This window comes from Chiloscyllium plagiosum, chromosome 4, assembly GCF_004010195.1.
Source record: "Chiloscyllium plagiosum isolate BGI_BamShark_2017 chromosome 4, ASM401019v2, whole genome shotgun sequence".
Classification (NCBI taxonomy): domain Eukaryota; kingdom Metazoa; phylum Chordata; class Chondrichthyes; order Orectolobiformes; family Hemiscylliidae; genus Chiloscyllium; species Chiloscyllium plagiosum.
In genome coordinates this window covers 107,868,142-107,887,061 of record NC_057713.1, presented here as the reverse complement: position 1 = coordinate 107,887,061, position 18,920 = coordinate 107,868,142, and the positions used below count along the sequence as shown (strand labels likewise).

The following is an 18,920-nucleotide window of genomic DNA, read 5'->3' as shown; positions in this document are numbered from 1 at the left end:
TTTTTGGAGTTCCACACTGTCCTTCGCTCAATTCAAAATATTACTGGGTTTTGAGTTATCCACAAACTTTTAAATTTTGCTTTGCACACCAAGATCTTGATTGTATATCAGATAAAGAAGGGTTCCATACTGACCCCTGGGAAACTTCACTACAAACATAGGAATAGGAGCAGGTGGTTCAGCTTTTCAATCCAGGCTGCCACTTAATATCATCAGGAGTGATCAAAAACTTCAATGCCTTTTATCCACCCTGTTCCCATAACCCTGAATATTACCAGTAATTTGAAATCTACCAAACTCTATTTTAAACATACTCAAAAACACAATCTCCACCGCCATTGAGGCAGAGAATTCTAAAGGTTCACAAACTTCTCAGTGAAATAATTTCTCCTCATCTTGGACCTATGCGGCATCCATCATTTCTTTAAAATTGTGACCCTGATTTTAGATTTCCTAACCAAGTGAAATATTTCACCTGCATTTATCCCATCCATCCCTTTAAGAATTTTATAAGGTTCAATAACATCATCCCTCATTCTTCAAAACTCTATAGGCCCAGTTTGCCCAATCGCTCTTCACAAGACAGTCCCACCATCCCAGGAACAGGTCTGCACTCCCTCTATGGCAATATCTTTCTTGACACAACGAGACCAAAATTTCTTACAGGTACAGCCTAACCAATTTATAAAACAGAAGCAAGACTTCTCCACTCCTGTACTCAAAGCCTCTTCCAATAAAAGCTAACATTTCTTTAATCTACCAAATAGCTTGCTGCACGTCCTTCAGTGATTTCTCAACAAGGACATCTCAGTCCTCTTGTACATCTACACCTATAACCTTTACCATTTAAGAAATAGTCTGCACATTTGTTTCTCTGACCAAAGTTGATGAAATGCAACATTTTTGATGTTGCATTTCATCAGCCATGTTCTTGTCCAATCACTGAGCCTGCCTCCTCAAGGCACTTTATATTTTCCTTATAGAACACACCTCCACTTCGCTTTTTATCAGTGCAAAGCAGATGCATCTCATGCCTTGCCTAACTTTTCATCAAGATTCAAAGTAAGTAATGGATTGTTCAAATACAGCAGAATAATCTATAACTCTTCAAGAAATCAATTCTTCAGTGAAGACAGGGGAAAAGAGAAAATTGCAACAAACATTTTTAAAATCATGATAAGTCATGATCAAGAAATAAGGTACTGATACGTCACCTTAACATTTAAATCAGCAATATCTTAATCTTTCAGATACTATTAATTACTTCAAAGTCACCATCTTGATTGAGAAATATATCGCCATTCCTACAGAATCACTGGGGGAAAAAAATCCTGGAATTTCCTCCCTCACAGCATTCTAGGTCTACATATACAAAAGGGGCTGCAGCAGTTCAAGAAGGCAGCACATTACCAACCTCTGAAGGGCAATCACTGATGGGCCTGGCCAGCGAAGCCCACATCCCATGAATGAATTTTAAGAAGTGCTGGCTTGTAATCAAACTGTGTGCAATAAATGACCACATAAGATCACATAAAGTGGAACAGAACAAATGACCAATTATTCAATTACTTCATAGACAAAGCCAAGGGAATTACATGAGTGGGCTTTTAAGGTGGTTCATGGGTAGTCAACTCTCCAGAGAGTTGCACATTCAGCACCTCTAACTTGGTCATCCATTGTCCTCTCTCCTCAAATCTCCTCCCTTTGAACTGTAAAGACTATGCATTTTTTCTCGCAGTATAAACTGGGAAAAAAGTGAAATTCTGAGAGTGATCTGATGCAGAGAAAATATCAAGGTTTTTGTTTTGGCAAGTTGAAGGTTTAAAATGGAACTGTGTGATTATATAAAGTCATAATTTTTGGAGAAGTTGGATTTGATATTTTTGAGACAGCTGGCATAAAGTGCTTGTTGGTTGAAAAGTTGCTTCGTGATACATTTGGATTTTTAAGTTGTAAGTTGTCACAGACCTGAGAAGGGGATTTGCACTCAGACCTTGAGAAATCTTGCAAGCAAACACGTCTCTCTTTTTCTCACCATTTGTATGTGAAAAAAACAACACAAAGATTCTGGGAAAAATAAAATTTCTAGCTTAAGCAATGATCGAGATCAGAGTGACCAACTCCTGAACCGAGGATCTTCTACACCACTGTGGCCAACAACAATCACAGTGATTCAACTGATCATTTGAAGGAAAAAATAGAATAGTAGGGCTTGAGTACAAGCACTCTTTCCCTATCAAGGTTGTAACACACTGTTTTGTTCTCCTGACTGTAACAGCAGGTTAATTAAGTTAACTTCTGGTTTATACTGCTTCTGCTTGATATTTCCAATCCCTATCCTCTCTAGGGAATGGCTATACTTCTGCACTGATCCATTCTATCAGTTCAATTGCAATCTCTGATCTGCTGTGTCTGTTTATAGTAACCTAACAGCCATTCTCCACCACAGTTTGAACTGGAGAACTTCAAGTTCCTGCTGAGCCTGAGCCCGGAAAACTGATTTTACCAGCTTTTCAGATTCAATACAGTTTTCGCAATTAGAACTTTACTTGCCTGGGTTGAAATAGATTTTGCTCCTTTTAGATTTTACAATAACCTTAAAAATTTTTATTATCTTTCTTTTTGCAGTACAATCAATTCTGTCCAGCTGCATCTTAATTTCAAATGAAATACCTTCATCAGAACATCCTCTGATAACCTACTTTGATATAGCTTCTGGACATGGCTCAGCTATGATCACTTATCGCTAAATTTCTGTTTGCTGGTGCTCCATAACAACAACACCACATCTTCATTAATTTTATTCCAATATGGGACATCTGATTTGCAGCTTTGGATTTGCAGCTGTTGTCTGGAAATTCTCAGCTGTCAAGCAATAGCTGTGGAGAAAGAAACAGAATTCAATTTTTAGGTCAATGATGTAAAGACAGCTCTGATGAAAGGTCATCAACCTGAAACTTGAACTTTGTTTTTTGTTCCACAGATTTTATAGGAAACTTTTTATTAACTGGCATCTAAGGATCCAGGGGTGTGCTGGTTGATTAAATATTCTGGAATAATTAACAGGTCTACGTAATCAAGGTAAAAACACATGCTAAGTAGAAGAAATGTAACACATCACTGTTATATTTCATTAGCAGCATTAGTCATGTAAATAATAATGCAACTTTGCATTAAATAAAACATAACAGCAAGACAGCCTTCTCATTCGTACCCTCAACTAACTTGTCAGATGTTGTGGTATTTGAGGAGAAATTGACTGAAAATTGAATCAACTGTTGATATTTCAAGTAGTCATTTAATTTAATAACAAATACATTTACAGTGAGGTAAACAGATTAAAAAAAAAATTTTGCTGGTTGATCGAGAGTGCCAGATTATAAGGTGCCAGATAAAACAAAGTTTGCTTTATTTGATCTTCTGGGTATTTGCAACATTTTCTGCCTTTATTTCATTGAATTTCCATAACTTTCTTTTCCTCATGTACATTCTGCACCTGCACATAGTCACCCGAGAACATGTCTGTTTTCACATGAACACCAAGCTTTATCTTGTTGCCACCTCTCCCGACTCCTCTACTTGTCTCTAAATTATCAGACTGATGGTCTGACATTCAGTATCAGATGAGCAGAAAGTTATGTCAATTTAACCTTGGGATAAATGAAACCATTATCTCCAATTCCTGTTACAAATTCCATTTCCTAGGAACTACCTATTGTTGATCCAGTCTAGCCACAATCTCAGAGACATACCTGACCCCAAGTTGAGCTTCTGAGCACATGTCCACACTATGATCATTTCCATTGCTGTAATATTGCTCAACTCCACTCTTGCCTCAATTAATCTGCTGCTGAAATGTACATCCATGCCTTTTCTTTTGATCTGCAACATTTTAAGATGGTAGCAAAGTGAAAGAAGGCACACAGGAAAATTACGTCTCCAGAACAGCAACAGACTGTGCTGGAGTGGCCTGGTCAGCTTGGTGACATCAACTGTGAGCACAGGATGTGGAGCATGTCAGTCATCTCCCACTTTTGGTATTTATGGAATGATTCTTAATTCAGTACTAGAGCAGCAACAGTGTGGCACAAATGAGAATCACTGCATTGAAGCCAATGCTACACAGAGGCAAATTTTAGACCAAAATATCTCTCCACAGGGAATTGTGGGTCAGTGAAGGCAGGCAGTCTGCCTGGCCTGAGGTTGTGGGGAGCAGAATAAACTGCATATTTACAAAGATGGTAAACTGTGTCAACCTGGGATTAAAAACTTCCAAGAATTCACATTTTGCCTACTCTGTACTCTGTTTAATACATAACCTGACATAGGTGAGGTTTTAGAATCCATAGCTACATTATGCACTTACGTGAGGGAAAGAGCACGAAGACACTGAAGTCTCTTTTTTTCAATCTCTCTTTATTCTATTTGGCTATGGTGTTGGCATTGCTCAATAGCAACAAAGATTGCATAGGGAGTAATTATTCTAAAATATAACAAGTTCTGCTGATGAGAATATAAAACCAAGCGAAGCAGTTTTGGATTGATGCTAAGATACAGCATAAGTTGAGTTAGACAACTCACGTGACTGGCACTTGAATTTCAGTAAAAGTTAGTGTTTCAATGATTTTCCCAATTAACTGTTGTGATAGTAGAGGACAACCGAGGTGTGATGGATTCTGGTGTGCTGAAGCCAGTAGGATTTGGTGACTGGCATCAATTGGCAGAGTGCATCCGTGACCCTGAGGAAAGATGAGCAACTTTGCAAAGTAGAAGCACCAGTCTTGGGAAGTGAGTGACTGTGTCAACTGTGGGAGTAACCTATAACCTCACCTCAATATTATTTCTGTGAACCCTGGGTGCACATGACCAGGTGTGCTTGAGAAGAGGTTTAGTGCTGTCAAAAAACAATGCATGCGAAGACTGGATCTTATAGCACAGATATGGAAAATAAGCACAGATATGGTTTAAAGGAACTGATGCACCAAAATCCAGAGTTGTTACGAGAATTGCGAGAAAATATGCTTCTGGTGACTCCATCCCATCAAGACTTGATGAGCAGACTGCAGTGCACCATTTGGGTAAAGTCCATATTTATGGAACTCTAGCTGTTTGGGAGTGCTATTGATTGCTAAATCTTTAAAAAAACAATTGGAATTCTGCCTGAAGAAGTTTAGAGCTTTAAAGAACACTGTGTTTGAAATTAGTACCATATTTGCTAAATCAGTGAGATCAATTTTTGTTGTATCTCAATTTGAGGTGTAATTTATAGTTTATTACATTTTACCTGTTAATTCATGTTTATGTTCACTTTGGTTTAAGTTTCATGTAAAACTTATAAAAAAGTGAAAGCTTGATCATTGGTCTTACTGTTGAGGTTGTTTGGTAAACTTGGCTCTTTTGGTTTGTTAGCCCCTATGGGGGACCTTGACAAATGACAAAATATTTTGCATCATTACAACAATCTTTAAAAATAAAAAGCAGCAGAATTCAGATGACAAATGGCAAATAAATAATCAAATAACTTAACCGTACATACCAAAGCATCTGCAACAGCTTCCTCTACATCAGATCCTGTGTTGAGGACTCGCATGGCACTCACTGATGCAGACAGTCTGCTGGACTGATTAAACCCATAGCGATCAGACCCTGCTATTTTAATCAGCAACAAACAAAATAAGGCTAATCATTTAGCAGTACAAAAAATCACATTTATAATAAATCTTCAGGAAATGCAAATGTCAAATGAGGTACCAGTTAGGGTCACTGAAAAATATGTTCAAACAGAATGTTACATGCATAACATATTGTGACTATAGATAAACATGAAGGCAAGGTATCACACAAAAAAAAATCAAAGTTTCTGCCTATCCTATCAGGTTACACTGAACAGTTATTTTAAATGACATTAATGCTGCAGAGCTTTACTACAACACTGCTAATTAAATCTATGAATTCGCTGATGCAAACAAACCAACTTAATAGCTGAACTCAATTTGTAACCTCTGCAAAAGCTACATCTTAACCTTTTGTTTTCATTCCAAATATCGTATATAGTAGGTGATTTTCATTTCTGCCCAGAATGTACTTTCTATGACAGGAACAGAGAACTAGGGTACAGGTCTTGAGAGGTAAGAAGTGCATATAGGAAAAGGCCATTAAAAATAAAAAAGATTTATACATATACAGGTCAATGACTGCCATCAAAGTGACTGATAATAAATTTATGCAAGACAATGATTTTAAGAGGGTGCATAATGAAAGGTTATTCAAGGGATAGATTCATATCAAGGGCCATAAACTGACAATCATTAAAAGAACATAGAAGAAAGCCAGAAGAGATGTTTTCAGAAAGTCTGTCATTAGAATGGCACATTTATAACACACATAATTGAAACTAAAACAGCAAGGCTATTTTTATAAACTGGATTAAAAAGTAGAAAAAGAATAGACAGAGAAAAGTTAGAGAGATTAGAACTTCAGATTTTTAAAACATTGATAAATGTCATGGGTCAGAGTGAACCTCTTCTGAGCTGTAATTATGGTGATCTTAAGGCTTCGTAAAAACCTATCATCTGAGATGAGAGAGAAAAAAAAGAGGGCAGAAACATCAGAAGAGTAGGATTCTTTCCAAAAAAATTTAGGCCTTCAACATACTCAACAGTGGAGTAACCATGCAGATTACCCTAAAGAGTGACTCCTAATTTTAGCTAGGGGAAACAATCCCTTGAACAGTGGAAAGTGTGATAATAATGCCAGAGAAAAGAAAAAAACAAAGTTAGGGAGGGGTCAAAAATTTTAGGGTACTTTGGAAGGGAAGTGCACATAAGAGAGACAGAGGGAGAGATGCAAGAAATAAAATTGTGCTGAATTATTGATTTCTTTTCAACATCCAGGAGTACAAAATTCTCTGCAGCAACATTCCCATTTAAAAACACTGTAACCAAAACAATATTTTCAAAAACATAATTATCACTTTGATGAGAAAATAAGGATTACAAAATTTCCTTATGTGGAAAGAGGTTTAGGAGCATGCCAAGCAAAAAGATGCCAAGTTGGAAAGCTTGCACAAATAACATTGGCATGCTGTTACCCAAATTTTCACCTGTAGCTGAGTATGTTTCTGAGGTATAGAGAGCACCAGTTGATCTGGAATGATGTCTGGAGGCTGTAAGTATAGGAGGATACAAAGCCTGTCTATTACCATAGCAAGCCTTCATTGTGAACAAATATTAATCTGAAGTTAAAGATTTGCCACTTGGGTAAAAAGAAAATAAATTGAACAGAACTAAGAAACTCAATTGTTGGTAAAAATTACCCTAAAAATAAGTAAATATTATGTAATTTCAAACCCTTTTGATGAAATTTAACCTCATCTCAGTCCTAAATGGCCAACTACTTATTTGAAACACTGTCCTAAAATTCTAGAGGGAGGGTGGGAGGGGTAGGGTGGGATTAGAGGTGTGCAGGAAGAAGGGCCGCAGGGCATGATAAGGATTGAGGTGGGAACAGGGTAGTGGAAGGATGCAGGGTATGGGGGAGTGGTTGGGTGGGAAGGGTAGAAGGGGTGGGAAGGGTAGAAGGGGCAGGAGGGGTGCAGGGCATTCTGAGGCAGGGCATGGTTGGGGGGAGAACAAGAGAGGATCAGAGAGTGGGAGGCAAGGCTTGAGAGGGTGGGAGGGTAGGAGGGGGAACAGTGCATGGGAAAGGATGAAGTAACTAATCTGGGTTTCTCTTAAGCTGCTTCTTAAGCTATAAGGCAAAAAAAAAGGCTTTGTTAACCCTGCAGCTTGGAACTTTTTAAAGGTAACTTTATTACTTATTCATTTTGTAAGAATTATTAATATACTGTTTCTGTATTGTTCAATTGAAATTCGTGTATAATTTTGTGCCATGACCTTCTAATTCCAAAAATTGTTCATCAGGCCAGTGAATGAGAAAAATATCGAAACGGAGTAACATATATGAAAAAATTGGGCAATCCAGATTCCTCTGATTATGAACATTTTCTAGTTTGTTACCATATCAAAGTGGAGAATTTCATATTGCTCCATGTGATATTCCATCAGCCATATTCCTGCTCACTCAGTCAACCAGGTTTAATTGTTTGGCAGCCTCTTTGTTTCCTCCTCAAAACTTAATTTCCTTCCTATCTTTGTATTTGCAGAAAACCTGAATATGTTACATTTAGTCACCCACTCTATAGGGTTGAAATAGATTGTAAAATTTCAGTTTCCCTTCAGTTGCACTTTGCCAACCCAAGAATGATCTGTTCAATACTGCTGTTTCCTGTCCATTAACCAATTCTCAATCCATGATAATATACAGAGCCAATTAGTGTGGGTATGATGTGGAACAAAGACAAAGTATGATTACCATATATGAAACATGTCCCAGCCCAACCTCAAAATCAACTTGGAAACATAATGTTTTTGACTACAAATGCCATTAAAATGGCACCTGGAAAGCTGTGTCGATTAATCGGCAACCATTGGGGCCAAAATTAATCGCTTGCACATTCAAGAAAAATTGTGGACAACTGAGGATTGTGGTTTGCAGACTGCAGCATTTCAGATTTAAGAGATTGCAATGTTATCTGACTGCCCTACACTTTGCTGTTTTCTCTCTCCCACCTATCTTTAAAAGCAGGTTACATTTGCTTCCTTCAAATCCATAGAGGTTGTTCTGGATCTCATGGAATTCTGAAAGTTCAAAGTTACTGGATTCACTGCCTCTGTATCCACCTCTCTTAGAGCGAAAGAATGTAGGTTAATTATGTAGAAAGCAGCAATTTGGCCCATCTTCTCTACACAGTAAGAATGTCTTCAACCTATTCTCATAACTGAAGTCTCTCATTCCTGGAATCATTCTTGTAAATTTTGTCTGTACTATCTGATGTGTTCTCATCCTTCCAATGCTGTGGCACCCAGAACGATACACAATACTCTATTTCAGACCTAACAAGTGTCTTATACAATTCCTCTACCAAGTTTTGAGAAGATTTGTAGCTCAGGTTGAGGTTCTGGGTGTAGGTTTGCTCGCTAAGCTGAAAGGTTCATTTTCGTCACCATACTAGGTAACATCTTCAGTGAGCCTCCAGACAAAACACTGCTGGTGTTTCTTGCTTTCTATTTATATGTTTGGGTTTCCTTGGGTTGGTGATGTCATTTCCAGTGGCGATGTCATTTCCTGTTCTTTTTGTCAGGGGATGGTAAATGGGATCCAAGTCAATGTGTTTGTTGATAAGAGTTCCGTTTGGAATGTCATGCTTCTAGAAATTCTTGTGCGTGTCTCTGTTTGGCTTGTCCTAGGATGGATGTGTTGTCCCAGTCGAAGTGGTGTCCTTCCTTATCTGTATGTAAGGATACTAGTGACAGAGGGTCATGTTGTTTTGTGGCTGGTTGATGTTCATGTATTCTGGTGGCGAGTTTTCTGCCTGTTTATCCAATGTAGTGTTTGTTACAGTTCTTGCATGGTATTATTTTTGCCTGTAGTCCGTATTGACATCACCATAGGAAATGATGTCACCACAGAAAACCGACATCCGCAATTCCTCTACATTGGAGAGACTGACTGCAAACTTGCAGAAAGATTCAGGGAACATCTCTGGTCCATAACCACCAACCAACCCCACCTTCTGTTGGCCAACCATTTCAAATCCCCTTCCCAAACCCCCAATGACATTTCCATTCTTGGCCTCCTCCACTGCCTCCACAAGGCTACTTGCAAACTGGAGGAAGGACACCTTATCTTCCACCTCGGGAGCCTATAATCACATGGCCTCAACATTGAATTCACTGGTTTCCAAATCTCCCCACCTCCAACTTGCACCACCCCCTTGATCTGATCTAATCTGTCCATCTTCTGTCCCACCTATCTGCTCCACCCTTCCTACTGACTTAGCATCTCCCACCTGCATCCATCTATTGCCATCCCACCTACCTTTTGCCCCAGTCTCATTCCTCCTTCCCCTATTTATTTCTCAGCCCCCTTTACCCTCCCCAGTCCTGATGAAGGGTCCTGCCCAAAATGTTGACTCTCCTCCTCCTTGGAGACTGCCTAAACTGCTTTGGTTTTCCCAGTGCCACACTTTATCAACTCTCATACAATTCAGCATCACCTCCTTGCTCTCTCCACTCATTCTTCCACTTTCATTGCTCTGTACTCATACCCACACAAGTCCCTCTGCTCCTTCACCCCATTTATAATTGTACCCCTTACTTTACATTGTTTGCCCAAGTGCTTTGTTGTAAAATGTGTCATCTCACACATCTGTGGATTGAAATTCATCACATCTATCTACAGAGGGTTGGTGCAGACTTGTTGGGCCAAATGGCCCCTTACCACACTGACGGGATTCCATAATTTAGTAATGCACAGAGGATGTTTATAATTTGAAAAATCAAGCTTATCTTATGAGACCACAACCTTATTCACTCACATAAGTTACAAGATAATTATGATTCTGTAAAGGATTCTGAGGAGTAAAGTTTGACAAGAAACTTAACAACAGTTTGCCTTAAATGAAAAACACAAAGTGCTGGAGAAACTCAGCTGGTTTAACAGCATCTGTGAAGAAAGAAACAAAGTTCATATTTAAGTCCAGTACGACTTTGGAATGTAAAAGTGGAAATGCAATTTGTTTTAGGTTGAAAAAGGGAGGGAAGGAGCAAGGAAATTAGTCTACTTTAAAGTTGTCCTATCTCAATTCTTCAATTTGTAGCTCTTCATCACATGTAAAGCAAAAGCTTTTTTTTTAAAAATATGGACTTTCATGAGATACCGCCATCAATGACAAGGTCAGTATCTGTTAAATGTCCTTGAAATAAGTGGTTTGCTGGGTCATTAAGTCAATCATATGTAACACAAGTTCACAAGTGCAAATAATATGTGCGAATGAAATGACAGAGTCAAATCACTAAAATAATTATAAGCAGTTCCTGTTCCGTTTTCCATGAATTGCAACTTATGGATAACTAATTTCGTCCAATACTTCACTGACACTAATAGAATGAATCTGATTTGTGAAAATTATTCAGCAGTATAATTTGAGAAGTAAAAATATAATCTTATCATTGAAAGTAAACTTTGTCAGTACACTTATTCTATATGCAAGTTTGCTACCATCTTGCAATATTGCTGCAGCTTCTGCAATCTTCACAGACATGATCCCAGAATCTTTTGTAGGCATCTAACCATGAAGTAACTCAGCTACTTTATTAGTGATGTTCTGCAATGTTCAAATATTCACTGTAGTGTGAATTACAAGGGTGTAAAGTGTTTCAAAACATAATTAATAAAACATATTATACACAACATGCAATGAAACTAGTTAAGTACCTTCCAGCACAAAAGATCACATGAAATACTTAGTGATAAAGAAATAGTACTGTAAATATGTACTTTTGAAAGAATGGTCTCAAAAGGGAACTTTAAAACAAAAACATACAAGAAATTGACCAAATTTATTGTGCAAAAAAAGATGAGACCCAATTGTGTTCATCATTAACTTATGCAGGAATCCAGAAGTTGCTGTCCAAGATTGCTATTGGGGTCATTAAAATGCCATCTTGCTCACCATTCAAATACAGTGAACAATGCGACGTTCCTTACTTATGTGGTAGTTATGGTCTAAACTCATTCTAATAAGTTAGGCTTTGTCCATTTTAGTCTAAACACAGTTAAATGTGTAAAGTTTTAATTATGATTAAACAAGCTCTGGTAATCAAAATCAATTCTTACAAACATCGAATTATGTGTCCCCAGCTTGCTGAGGATTTAAAATATAATTTCAATACATTTTATCTTTTACCTTGTCTTTTTCTTTCTCAATCCTATCTTTCTTTACTCATTTTTAAATTTTATTTTATGGGTTGCAGATCTCCAGTACAGGGTGCCACACCATTTAGATTTGAAACATATGGCACAAAAGTGCACAGAAAGTAAATTAATAAGACCAAGTCTAACCAATAACATTACTTTTTACCTAATGCTCAATAGTAAATTCTGGCTGTCTGACAGTAGTTATTTTAATACACTTGACCATGCAAAGTAAAATTTTTCTATTTACAAAAGCAGTAAGACATTGTTTACAGTTTAACTGCAAATAGGTTCAGAGGAATTAATTAATTCTGAAGATTCATGAGAATAATTACATAAAACAAATATGAGTAAAATTATTGTTTCATCGTCTGCACTTTTTAAAAATCAACTTGGGTAGACATGTTATGACATATGTTCAGAGGAACTGGGATTTGAACCCACTTCATTCTAGCCCAAAGGTTAGGGACATTACCATCGCACCACAATAGCCTTTTGTTTTTTGTATTTTTGTTTTTATGTTGACCAAAATTTCTCAAACTTTCCAAGCACACTTAAATCAGGAAGGAATGGTAGTGCTCTTGCTTAATAATTTCAAGAGTCTGATAAGTTATTTATAAATACTCAGTCTTGCAAATGTTTGGAACTAATAAAAGTGATTAGTTATATTCAATTAAAATTGCTAAAATTTCTCATTTAATACAGTTCTTAGTTTCTTAACTCTGAGCATTGAAAACTTGCATGCTACATTTTTGAAATTTCCAAGATTTTCAGTATAGTAGCTGATGAGCTGTCGAGGTGTCTAATGTACAAATAAAGGACAAATTCTTGGCTAGAAGATATTTAACTTGCATTTCAACAAACAGATACTAAATTCCCCAAAGCATATAGCAAAATCAATAAAACTATCTTGATACACTGTCATAAAGTAGTTAAATGCTCAATGTTGCAGGTTAAATGATTGGAAGTGAATAAAAATGTGCTCTGCAGTAGATACTAAATGAAGAAGGACGATGCAGTAAACAGAATCACTGATTGGATGGCAATGGAAGGTAATGGGTAGCCATGCATTAAGTAATGTCTTCTACTTACCAAGTGGAGTAAAGGATCGAACAGGACTGGTATCCCTGCTGCTTTCACGGCTGGTGTCTCTGCTGCAGCCCTGACTCACACTAGGTCGAGGGATACGGCTGCCTCGAACTAGCAGGGATCAGGATGGGTATAGAGCAGCAGAATTACTTAGAAATAAAGATGCTGAGATAATAATTCCGTAATTACTAAAATATCCACTGTCAAAATTGTAGCTTCAAGTAGACCTGATGCACAGTGATGCCTTGTTGGTTCATTGTAAAATATGATCTGCACTTTTATGCGGGTGGGAAACTAGGTTACTACCAGCAGCTAACTCATTGACCTTTGATGCTAATTTCATACCATCTAATAGCAATGATCAGATTAAAACAAAGAATTTGATTAGCCAATGTTCCGTTCAGATAAAGGCTAATGCCTTTACTGAAGTCAGGAAACATGCAGCATTGTGAAATGAGATCAGGTTCCAAAAAATAAAAACTACTGTGTAACCTGTTCCTATCATAAAAGATAATAGAGTGGTTGGAATATTATCCATGTCAGGATAGGACTTCAGGCATATCTTAAAATAAAACTACTTCCTTTAAATTGATAGTGTATAGTTTTGGCCACTTTCTAGTTGGCTAAATCTCCTGGAAATCAAAAAATAAAAACAGAACACAGGCTTGTAGTATTATTAGATTTATCCATTTATCCTTGATTCTTAACAAAATCAATGGCAATAGGAAGACCATTTGCACAAAGGTTGTAACTTTCAAACAATTATTTTGAAACCTCAACCAGTAAACGTACTGTTCACAGGAGAACCAGGGGACAAAATGACCTACAATCTTCCCAAACATTTTCAACGGAAATGTAGGAAAGACATAATCAGGCTTCCCTTAAGTTTGCTAATGTTATGCTGCCATTGATAGATTTATAGATACAGTTTTAATATTTAGCCTTTGACAACAGAATAAGGAAGTGAATGCAATAAGCACTGAACTGATTAATTAAGCTTGAGGGTAATATGATGGTTAGTTCAGTCACTTCAGTAAACCTAATGAGAAAATATTCCAATTTATTTGAATATATATAGACAATTTCAGCAAAATTGGGGAAACATCTCGACGTAAGGATCAGCCTAGCTAGCAATGTGAGATTAGCACAAAATGGTAATGAATCAGAGACATATTTGTAATAAAAATAATCACTTTGTGGCATAGCAGTATCCATAACAAGAGTGAAACTATTGTTGAGGTAATAAAGTAGAATAAGAGTTCATACCTGTTTACAAAATAACTTGTTTAACATAAAATTACTAAGTGACAAGGAAGTAGCTTCCTTAAAATTCATCTTAAATGGGACTGTAGTTCAATCATATAATTGTGAATGGTTTAAAAAAAATACAAACAGACACATAGGTTTTTTAAAAAAGTCTGATGAACCAGAGCACAAGCTTTGAACTGTGATGCATCTGTCCTCTCACTAAAACCTCAAGGTTGTGCTGTAAATCAAATCCCAAATTATTTCCCACTGTGACCTCATTTTGAGGCTCAGAAATTGTTGTGACCCTAGAGAAAACTCACAAGAGTCAGAATTCAGAAGGGACCAAATTATTGCAGGCATTACTGATGAGTCTTTCTAAGATTTACAGTCCAGAGACCTAAATGTGTTGCAAGTCATTCAGATAGTGAGCGAAGCAGAGAAATGGAATCCATACAGACCATTCCTGGGGAAGAAAAGCAAACTTGGCATTGGAGCTCATCCAAATTCATTCAATTTTTGTGACAGAACAATAATACAAGATGAGTCAATGCACATGGTAGGACAGACACTAGACGCAAAGTTGATGTCAATGCTGTGGAGAAAGAAACATCACAAATGCAAACAATGCCCAGCGATCAAAACCTATACTTCTTGTTTAAAAATAATAGGTCACTTTCAGAAAATGCGTCAAAGCAGAACACAGCCATAGATAAGCAAAAAAAAAAGTCAAAGAACGACGAGTGGTAAATGAGGTTGAACAACCTTCACAAGAAGACAACCCCAAAGTTTGCTACAGGGAAGATAGTAGAGTCATAGAGATGTACAGCATGGAAACAGACCCTTCGGTCCAACCCGTCCATGCCGACCAGATATCCCAACCCAATCCAGTCCCACCTGCCAGCACCCGGCCCATATCCCTCCAAAGCCTTCCTATTCATATACCCATCCAAATGCCTCTTAAATGTTGCAATTGTACCAGCCTTCACCACTTCCTCTGGCAGCTCATTCCATACACGTACCACCCTCTGCATGAAAAAGTTGCCGCGACAGTTCCAGACTCTCACCACCCTCTGTGTGGAAACATTGTCCACTCTGGACCCTTTTGTATCTCTCCCCTTAACCTTGTCCATCTAGATTTAGACTTCCCTACAATGGGGGAAAGCTAACTGCCTTATCTATGCCTCTCATGGTTTTATAGACCTCTGTAAGGTCACCCCCTCAGTCTCCAACGCCCCAGGGATAAAAGCCCCAGCCTATCCAGCCTCTCCTTTTAACTCAAATCCTCCAACCCTGGCAACATCCTTGTAAATCTTTTCTGAACCCTTTCAAGTTTCACAACATCTTTTCGATAGGAAGGAGACCAGAACTGCAACGCAATATTCCAACAGTGGACTAACCAATGTCCTATACAGCCGCAACATGACCTCCCAACTCCTGTACTCAATACTCTGACCAATAAAGGAAAGCATACCAAATGCCTTCTTCACTGTCCTATCCAACTGCAACTCCACTTTCCTTGAACCTACAGCTACGAACCTGTACTCCAAGGTCTCTTTGTTCAGCAACACTCCCTACGGCCTTACCATTAAGTGTATAAGTCCTGCTAAGATTTGCTTTCCCAAAATGCAGCACCTCGCATTTATCTGAATTAAACTCCATCTGCCACTTCTCAGTCCATTGGCCCATCTGGTCATGATCCTGTTGTAATCAGAGGTAACCCTCTTCGCTGTCCACTACACCTCCCATTTTTGTGTCATCTGCAAACTTACTAACTGTACCTCTTATGCTCTCATCCAAATCATTTATGTAATTGACAAAAAATAGAGGGCCCAGCACTGATTCTTGTGGCACTCCACTGGTCACAGGCCTCCAGTCTGAAAAACAACCCTCCACCACCACCACCCTCTGTCTTCTGCCTTTGAGCCAGTTCTGTATCCAAATGGCTAGTTCTCCCTGTATTCCATGAGATCTAACCTTGTTAATCAGTCTCCCGTGGGGAACCTTGTCGAATGCCTTACTGAAGTTCATTTGAATTACATCTACTGCTCTGCCCTCATCAATCTTCTTTGTTACTTCTTCAAAACATTCAATCAAGTTTGTGAGACATGATTTCCCACGCACAAAGCCATGTTGACTATTCCCAAGCAGTCCCTGCCTTTCCAAATACATATACATCCTGTCCCTCAGGATTCCTTCCAACAACTTGCCCACCGAGGTCAGGTTCACCGGTCTATAGTTCCCTGGCTTCTCCTTACCGCCTTTCTTAAACAGTGGCACCATGTTTGCCAACCTCCAGTCTTCCGGCACCTCACCTGTGACTATCGATGATACAAATATCTCAGCAAGAGGCCCAGCAATCACTTCTTTAGCTTCCCACAGAGTTCTCGGATACACCTGATCAGGTTCTGGAGATTTATCCACCTTTACCCGTTTCAAGACATCCAGCACTTTCTCCTCTGTAATCTGGACATTTTGCAAGATGTCACCATCTACTTCCTTACGGTCTATATCTTCCATATCCTTTTCCACAGTAAACACTGATGCAAAATACTCATTTAGTATCTCCTCCATTTTCTGCGGCTCCACACAAAGGCTACATTGCTGATCTTCGAGGGACCCTATTCTCTCCCGAGTTACCCTTTTGCCCTTAATGTATTTGTAAAAATCCTTTGGATTCTCCTTAATTCTATTTGCCAAAGCTATCTCATATCCCCTTTTTGTCCTCCTGATTTCCCTCTTAAGTATACTCCTACTTTCTTTATACTCTTCTAAGGATTCACTCGCTCTAACCTGTCTATACCTTACATATGCTTCCTTCTTTTTCTTAACCAAACCCTTAATTTCTTTAGTCATCCAGCATTCCCTATACCTACCAGCCTTTCCTTTCACCCTGACAGAAATATACGTCTTCTGGATTCTCGTTATCTCATTTCTGAAGGCTTCCCATTTTCCAGCCATTACTTTACCTGCGAACATCTGCCTCCAATCAGCTTTCACAAGGTCTTGCCTATTACCGTCAAAATTGGCCTTTCTCCAATTTAGAACTTCAAGTTTTTGAGATATTTGGCCAGCAGTCAATGAGTATCTTACAAATTTAAGTTAGACATGGGAACAAGTATCACAATATTATCAAGCAGTAAGCCTTGGTTGGCAAAACACTGTTTACACTTAGTAGAAGTTCACCTATATGGTCCAGGGTGCATTGCACTTAATGATAATAGTATATTACAAGCACCTCAAACACATGGGAAATCAAACACTCCTGAGAATTCACTACTAAATAATGTATATTGACCTTAATCTCATTCAAAAGGTGCAATAGGTTAAGGTCAATACAAATTAGAGTTCTTTTGAAAAGGAATATTCCAATTTGCTCAATGGATTAGGAAAGTTAGAAACAAAATACAGCACGATAATGAACAAACATGTGAAACTCTTGTGCCTTTATACACGAAGAAAGATGTTGCATCCCTTACCAAAATCAGTTAATAAACAACTTTCTGAAATAAAAATACTAGGCTAGTTTCCTCGTGGTGAAGTGGTGCATCACAAAGGTTTTAACAATGTAGTGTTTGAGAATGGTTACTCTATCAAAGCAGAGTCTTTGAATATTTTTACAACAAACATAGGTAGATTCTTGATGTGCAAGGAAGCACAAGGTTATCAGGGCTCATCAGGAATGTGAAGTATTTAAATTGGTCATAATAATATCGAATCATGTTGCTGGCTCAAGGACGAAGTGGCCTACTCCTGCTGCTAATTCGTATGACCTTCAAAGATTCTTGAGAACAGTGAATCTTACAGGCAAAAGCAATTATCCAAATATCAGATTGTCCAAAGGTGATCTTGAGGTCCTGATAGAAAAATTACATCAAAGATATGTTTCCAACACTGATGGGGTCTTTTGTTTACAGTGATTAAAAGTGAAATCTGCTTACAGAAATGCTGCCGAGAGCAGCCCTGGACTGATGGGAGCCCAGGCACCAAGTCCAAATGACTGACCACCCATCCTCTCTCTCTCCCCACAAAATTTCCCTCGAGTTCTAAACAGGAGTGTACCCTGAACCCTCCTCCCCCAGATAATCTCTCCAACATTGTCCTGTTCAGGGCAAAGGTAGAACCTGTCAAAAAGTTGCAGTAAAAAGTTGTGTGGCTGTGTGTGTGCATGTACATGCGCTATTTGGAGACACCTCCCCGCCCCCCCCAAAAGGCAGCAGCAGCAGCAATCTTGTTGTTGGTGTCCAGTCTGGCTGCCCCAGAGAGGGGCGGGGGCAATGTTGGACGGGGTTAGAGGGGCAGGCGAGGGAGCAGTGTTGGTTGGGGTTGGGGGCGGACAGGGGTGGAGGGGACGGAGGGGTGTTGAACGGAGTTGGGGGGGGGTGGAGGGGAGCGGGGTGGGCACTCGTGTGCACAATGAGCTGCTGCCTAGTCTCCTGAATGGGAAGCAGACTTAACTCCTGAATGGGAAGCAGACTTAACAGAAAACTGCGAGCCCCAGAGGAAAGGCATTAAATCAATTAACCGAATAATCAATTATCCGAAGGAAACAGAACCCGCCCATCTCCTTCGGATAATCAAGGTTCCACTATATCACAGCATCTTTGAAATAACTCAAGAAGACACAAGTATGCAATTCTCATCAAGAAGATGCTTTTCAGAAGATTAAGGAAATGTTTACATATGCAGATGTGTTAGCACATCATAATCCTACATTTTCAAAGATAATAACAGGTTTACAGGTGGTGTTCCTCCAGGTGCAAACAGAT

General features: G+C 38.6%; 1 protein-coding gene across 29 annotated transcripts in view; it reads right to left on the bottom strand.

Moving 5' to 3' along the window:
- Positions 1-18,920, bottom strand: part of clasp2 (cytoplasmic linker associated protein 2) — a 320,784-nt gene that overhangs the window by 115,163 nt on the left and 186,701 nt on the right. For 19 of the 29 annotated variants that reach the window (XM_043688884.1, XM_043688883.1, XM_043688861.1 and 16 more), the window contains 3 exons: positions 12,910-13,017; positions 7,103-7,165; positions 5,537-5,649 (listed from right to left, as the gene is read on the bottom strand). In XM_043688884.1, coding sequence (XP_043544819.1) covers positions 5,537-5,649; positions 7,103-7,165; positions 12,910-13,017 — 284 coding nt within the window. The remainder of the gene's footprint in view (positions 1-5,536; positions 5,650-7,102; positions 7,166-12,909; positions 13,018-18,920) is intronic. The other 10 variants (XM_043688874.1, XM_043688878.1, XM_043688863.1 and 7 more) reach the window with 5 other exon arrangements.